The following is a 6,559-nucleotide window of genomic DNA, read 5'->3' on the forward strand; positions in this document are numbered from 1 at the left end:
AAATCTCAAGCAACTCTCCAAGGCCTCCCATTCTGGCCGGCCCAAGGCCTAGCCCACGCACAAAAGGCAGTGCCTGTACTGGGAGCAGGCGTGCCCTCTCAATCGGTTGCCCACATAAAAATCCCACTGAAGAGACAATTGAGAATTCAAAGCTGCCAAAGAAGAAAGGAAGGGGGCAGGGCCTCCCCAAGTCACACAGTCTGCTTCTTGGACAGCCTGGCACACAAGTCCAGGGCAGGAGGACACCCTGATGGGCCCCTACTCTCTTTTTGGCCCTGCCTGCCTGCTCCATGCAGAGAGGCACAGGGGACAGGGGTCAGGGCCAGACCCAAATCCACCCAGCTGTGCCATCATCTCCTCCCATGAAGCGACCCGAACAAGTGATTTCTCTGTCCCGGGCCTCAGTTTCCTCATCCATTGGCTGGGGAGGCACTCTGACTGTCTCCTCCAGAGAGCACTTGTTATAAGGTAAATCAACACCTCCCTCTTGCTCCTTCGCCTGGCACCACCAGCCACGTGCACGGGGCAGGCCACAGGACCAGTGCCCGCTGGGCACAGAGACCTCTTGGGATGTCTGAGATTCTTCCTGACTGAAGGACAGACCAGTTGAGGCTGAAAGCCTGCTCCCAGCCTACCAGGGGAGACCACGGCCCAGCCCCCTGCTTCCCAACTCACCAGACTTGGTTGGAACCCCTGCATACCTCCCATGGCCCCTGGGAAGGCCTCCCAGATGCCATTTGAATGCAACTGCCTGGAAGGCCTCTGGGCAGGGACCTTGGCAAATGCCCACTATGCCACAGTGCCAGCCCGTGCCTCGCCCCAAATCCATGCCAGTGACTTCCGCCCCACCCCCACCTATGTTCCGGGGAACCCTTATCCTCAGATCTCACAGGATCTAGCTCGGTGCCTCAAATTATCCATATCTGGAGTTGCCTGTGCCACCCAAACCACCGAAAGAACTTCCTTCAAAGGTATGGGGCCATCACATGGGGCTGTAGCTGCTTCCAGCCCTCTGCCACCAAGGCAAGGCAGGGCTTTAGAGCGGGACCTGCCCAAATTTAAATCACAGCTCTGCCACTCCCTAACTGAGTGACACAGCCCCTCACTTTATGTCTCCTCACCTCAGTTTCCTCATCAGCTCGTGAGGTGGTTCAAGGACACAACATATCATGAATTCGAGAAGCTCAGCAGGTGCCTGGCATACAGTAAGTGCACAAAGGTGGCTGAAACCCTAATCATAAAAGGGTTATTTTTCCAATTGCATTATCAGCTGGGTGACCTAGGGCATATGGCTTCACCTCTCTGGCCTCAGTGCCCCTCTGGATGGTTGAGAGGATTAGTGGACATGCCATTCGCAAAACTCTCTGCAGGCACGGCGTCTGCCACAGGGTACAGGCACTCAGGACATGGTAGCTGTGAGGATTATGGTTTGTAACGAGGCCTGAGAAAGATGACGCTAGGCACAGCGACGAACCACCTGTTCTACCTGCTCAAACTGGGTCAGGCTAGAGCTGTGTACCCAGCTGTTGCCATGGCACCCAACACACAGGGAAACACTCCAGCTAGGAAGGCGGGTGCTACAGGGGTGGGGCCTTGGGCCTGCCTCACTTAGACACCACCCATGCCCACGTCACCAGTCTCTGGGCCATCTCGGGGTCCCTGGGGCTGGGGTAAGTATGCTGCTGGATCTGGGTCCCGGATCTCAACAGTCGGTCACCCCTGCCCCTTCCCCAACTCCAAAACCCTGGAGCCTTGGCCATCTGGAGAGGTAAGCCGTGAGCTGGGGCTCCCAGGCTGCAGACCAGGGTGGGTGGGATGGGAATTGAGTGGGTTAAAAATTACCAGGAACCCCCATCTCCTAAGCAAAATCCAAAAAAGTTCTAAAGCAGTCTCAGGTCACAACGTCACTATCTCTCCTCCCTCCAGCCATACTGCACAAACAGGTACCCAGCACCCCCTAAATGCTGTCTCTCCTCCCTCCAGCCACACAGCAGCAAACAGGTACCCAGCACCCCCTAAATGCTGTCTCTCCTCCCTCCAGCCACACAGCAGCAAACAGGTACCCAGCATCCCCTAAGTGCTGTCTCTCCTCCCTCCAGCCATACTGCACAGCAGCAAACAGGTCCCCAGCACCCACTACGTGCCCAGCCTTGGGGGACTCATGTCAGCTCCGCCCCGCCCAGCCCCACTCAGGTTTCATCCAGGATGAGAGCTGGGAAAGGCTGTTCGGGCTCGGCTGCCTTCAGGGAATCCATGGCCCCTTGCCAGGAGGGAAGAGGGGAGGCAGAGGTGAAATCCAGACACTGTGGGCCAAGACCTGGAATTTTCCAGACTTTCCCAGATGAGGGGGCAGATTTATGGCAATGAAAAAGCTGACAGGTAGGGTGACAGTGGCCCCAGGGCCTGGGATGCCAGGAGAGACCTCAGCCTAGGGCTGAATACCAATTCCTCAGTGGGATCCAAGATCCTGGCCCCAACCCTAGCTGACATGTAGGCCCCCTGCGGTCTCTAGCTGTTCCTCCCCCATTCAAGACCTGGGAGCGGTAAGGGCTGGGCTCCTCTGCCATAAAAACCACAACTGCTGCAACAATTTGTCTGAGCCAGAAGTGGCATATACATTATCCATTCCCCCTCACAACTCTAGGTATGACCTCTCCCATTTTACATAACAGGAAACTAAGGCTCAAAGGCAGAACCAGACAGTAGTTAAAAGCACATCCTAACTTTGAATCTGGGCTCTGCTGTATTAACTCAGGCAAATCACTCCTTCTCCCAGCCTCAGTTTTCGACTCTGTAAAATGGGAATAATAATCCTACAGGAGCCCACCCACCCTACCTCCACCCTGCTCCATGGCATAGTCAAAGCACTAAGTGAGAGGTGCTAGGAAAATGGGGAGCACAGCACCAATAATTGCTGGTTCTTGGAATCAGAGAGGTTAGGTAACTTGCCTGAAGTCACCTAGTCAGTGAGTGCTCGAACCCAGGCCCTAGCTATGAGCACAGCTCTTTCCCTGAAACCTTGGGCTGCTGTGTGGGTGGCCCTGGATCACAGGCTTCCTAGGCAACCAAGAACACCACCTCTCACCCCACCACCCCCACAGCAAAGGGCAGCCCTTGTCTGAATTCCTCAGATAAGCAACTCCCAGTAGCCTGGGGAACCCAGACCTGAGCAGGCCCAAATGCACGGAAAAGGTACCCTACTCCGTCCACATCAGAGTCCCAAATCTGGGTTAGGCTGCGTGGCTCCCCTCCCCTCCTCCCAACAGAACGTTAGACCACCAGATACATCCAGTACGTCTCCAAACAGGCCAAGTTCAGTTGACAACTGCCTTCTGAGAGGTCCCTGGCAAGCCACTTACTTTCTCTTTCAGGGCCTCAGTTTCTCCATCTGTAACAAGCACCCCATCTCAGAACCGTTATGCAGCTCCAGCTATCTGGGCCTACAGAGCAGAGGGGCAGAGCCGGGAAAGGAACCAGCATGTCCTAGGCCCTGGGCCAGGCCCTACACCGCCTTCTATCTACTGAATCAACATCTCCGCAACTCTCTGACACAGACCTGTATTGGGCGCAGAAAGTGACAGAGCTAGCACTCAAACCCCCATCTGTCAGACTCCAAGGCACTCTGCCTGAGGGGCCAGGACTACGTGACCCCAGGTGGGCCCAGTCAGTGGGTGTAGCCTGGGAACTCAGTAGCCCTCAGCAATGAGCTGGGCAACTGGACCTGCAGGATGGGGTAGAACACAACACCAAAGTTGACCAGGCCTCTTTAAGAGCCGGCTGAAGCCTCTTTGACAAGGGCATTTGCAATGCAAAGCAGCCCAGCTCCAGCCAGAAGAGGACAGTCACTCAGAAGGGGTGGGCAGGTCAAAATCTAGCCACCTCCCTCCAGACAGACCAGGAGTGCCTGGGGCCTGGCCTTCCCAGAGCAGGGAGTGTCTGGGAACCTGTGGCTGGCCAGGGTGCTCAATCATATGACAGCCGTAGTGGCCAGCTGGGTTCAAGGTGGCCTGGAACACTCCTCCCCATCTCAGCCACTCAAGGCACAAACCCCGCTGGGCTCTTTGTGCAAGTCTGCAGAATGGGCTTACAGCAGGTTGTGGGTAGGGCCCCAAGAGGAGGGCCGAAAAAATAGACCCCCAGGTATCTGGCAGCTCACCTGCAGATGGGTGCCGGCACCCTGCCAGCTTCCTCGGGCCCAGACCTCCCAGATCGCTCAGCCCTGCCTTGTGCAAACCTGCCCCAAACACACATAATCCTCAACACTCTCTGGGCCCCAAGGGGCACTTCCACACTCGCCAAGTGGCTACATCTCGCTCATCACCTCCCTCCTCTGCAAGCACGACTGCCCCAGCTCCTACCGTGAAGATAAGCTGACAAAATCCCCGCCATCCAGCAGTCGGACCTTGCAGAAGAGGACCCCGTTCACGAAGGGGACCGCCGTCAGCTCCTCCAGGGTGAAAGTGGTTTGGAATTTGAATTTCTTCTTCTTCATCAAGAAAGCCATGAGCGAGTTCCCTGAGTCTGAAGCCCCGAAGGCCCAAAAAAGGGGAGAGCCAGAAATCCCCAGGATTCCTTTCCCTACACCACACCCCCTCCTCAAAACACCAGAGCTGGATCCCGCCCAGATGGTGGCGGAGGCAGCAGAACAGACCGGGATCTGAGTCCGGAGGGCCCAGGTCTGAGCGACCAGTCCAGTTCGCGGGCCGGCTGGCTTCACCCTCGGGGAGACAGGGCTCGGAGGGGCTCGGAGTGGCCGAGAGCTTCACCGGCATGTAAACAGCGGGACACGGCCCAGGAGGCAAGGGCAGGGGTGGCGGACAGCGCGCGAGCGGCCGCGCTGGCGGGCAGCATCCCGAGCCGCGATCCCTGCGGAGCTCACGCCGCGCGACCGGGCGCGGCGGGCGGACCGGTGAGACTGAGGGCGACCCGCTGACCGGTGAGGCCGAGGGCGGCAGGCGGCCCCGCCCCCGCCCCGCTGGCGGCCGGGGGAGGCGCCCTCGCTGCGCACACGCCCCCGCACCTGGGTGCCAGGCGGCCTTCGCAGGTGAGTCTGGGGAGGCTGAGGGCACCCTCAGAGGACGATCGGGAGCTCTGGGGGCCTCTCCGGGAGGCGCGTCGGGGACACCCCCGACCGGGAACGTCCGGCCGCGAGCCCTCCCGGCGGGCACTGGGCCCCGGGCAGCGAGGACGCCGCCTCCTGCTCAGTCCTGGGTCCCGCGCCGCGGGCCCCGGAGAAGCTGAGGCGCCCACCCGGCCGGCCGGTGGCGCCCGCCGCCTCTGCCCAGCACCCCGCGAGCAGCAGCGCCGTAGCCTGCGCTCCCAACGCGGGTGCGAGAATGCGGAGGCCCAGCACCTCCGCCCGCGGAGCCGCCGCCGAGCGCAGGAGGGGCGGGACGCCGGCGGCCTGGCCCGCCCGCGATTGGGTGGCCCAGCGGGACGGGTGCGGCGCGTGACTGGTGGACGGTGGCGTGGGGGCGGGACTTGAGGAGGCAGAGGTGGCTCGGGATGCTCGGATTGGTGCGCCGCGCGGCTGGGCTCGCCTCCTGGGTCCCGGCCGAACAGAGGGAAAGAGAGAGGGGCCCGGGAAAGGCAGTGGGAGGTCGCGGGGCGGGAAGCCGGGGTTGGCGGGGCATGGAGGAGAGCGCGAGCAGAAGAAAAGAAGAAACAATGAAGAGAAGAAACAATATGAACACTATGGCTGGAATGGCCCTCCAGAATCCTCCCAGACACGAGCTCGTTGACCATTAAATCAGTCTTGTAAGGTAGCCAAGTCCCATTTTTTTCAGGAAACACACTCAGAGAGGTGGCGGGTGCTAGATCAAGCAGGTCTTACACCCTCCGAATCTAGTTCTCAGCACTGAGGAGAGAAGTGTCTGCAAAGCCTTCGCCAAGGAGGTGATTTGGAGCAGTTCATCACATTACCTGTGACGGACCCAGCTTCTTCCACCCCAAGCTGCTAATTAAACCTTTTGTTGGTTAGTTTCTTACCTAGTTATGGCTGGCCTCCTTGACTAGATTAACTGCCCTAGGTACAGAGACCGCTAAGGAAACCACGTACCTACTAGGCCTTCCACATATTGTAGTTCATTCATTCAGTCCCCAAATGTTTAGGAGCAATCTCCTCTGAGCTAGGCTGGGACCTAGTAGTGAGTCTAGTAGGCCTGTACTCTCCAACCTCTTCAAGCTCAAAAACAGGTAGAGAAGCAGACAGGGACAAATATAGTGGATGAAAACTGTCATAGGTGACTTACAGAGGACTGGGGGAGCTCAGTGAAAGCAGTGGAGGGGTTGGGAAGAGAACTCAGAAGGCTTCTGGCACAAAATTATCCAAGCCACCCTGAGTTAGGGTGTATGTGGTGAGTTAGGCTGGGTTCAGGCAGGAGGAGCCTCCAGAGGCCTAGCAGGCCAGAGAGCAGTGCCCATCCAAAGCTATGAGTACCTCCCATCTGGCTGCATTTTGGCGATTGGTGGTGGTGGCAGGGGTGGGAGTGAGGCAAGAAGAGATGGGGCTGGAAAGCCTACAGTGGCTGGATCTTGCAGAGTCTTGTAAAACAGAGTA

The 6,559-nt window shown here is 58.4% G+C and overlaps 1 protein-coding gene across 1 annotated transcript in view; it reads right to left on the reverse strand.

The window, feature by feature from the left end:
* EEIG1 (estrogen-induced osteoclastogenesis regulator 1) overlaps positions 1-4,897 on the reverse strand; it is a 33,996-nt gene extending 29,099 nt beyond the window's left edge. Inside the window, exon 1 of the mRNA XM_033122178.1 lies at positions 4,359-4,897. Within this exon, the coding sequence (XP_032978069.1) occupies positions 4,359-4,504 (146 nt within the window). The 5' untranslated portion in view covers positions 4,505-4,897. The remainder of the gene's footprint in view (positions 1-4,358) is intronic.
* Between the last annotated feature and the right edge of the window lie 1,662 nt (positions 4,898-6,559).

Source organism: Rhinolophus ferrumequinum, chromosome 12 (genome assembly GCF_004115265.2).
Source record: "Rhinolophus ferrumequinum isolate MPI-CBG mRhiFer1 chromosome 12, mRhiFer1_v1.p, whole genome shotgun sequence".
In the NCBI taxonomy this organism is placed as follows: Eukaryota; Metazoa; Chordata; class Mammalia; order Chiroptera; family Rhinolophidae; genus Rhinolophus; species Rhinolophus ferrumequinum.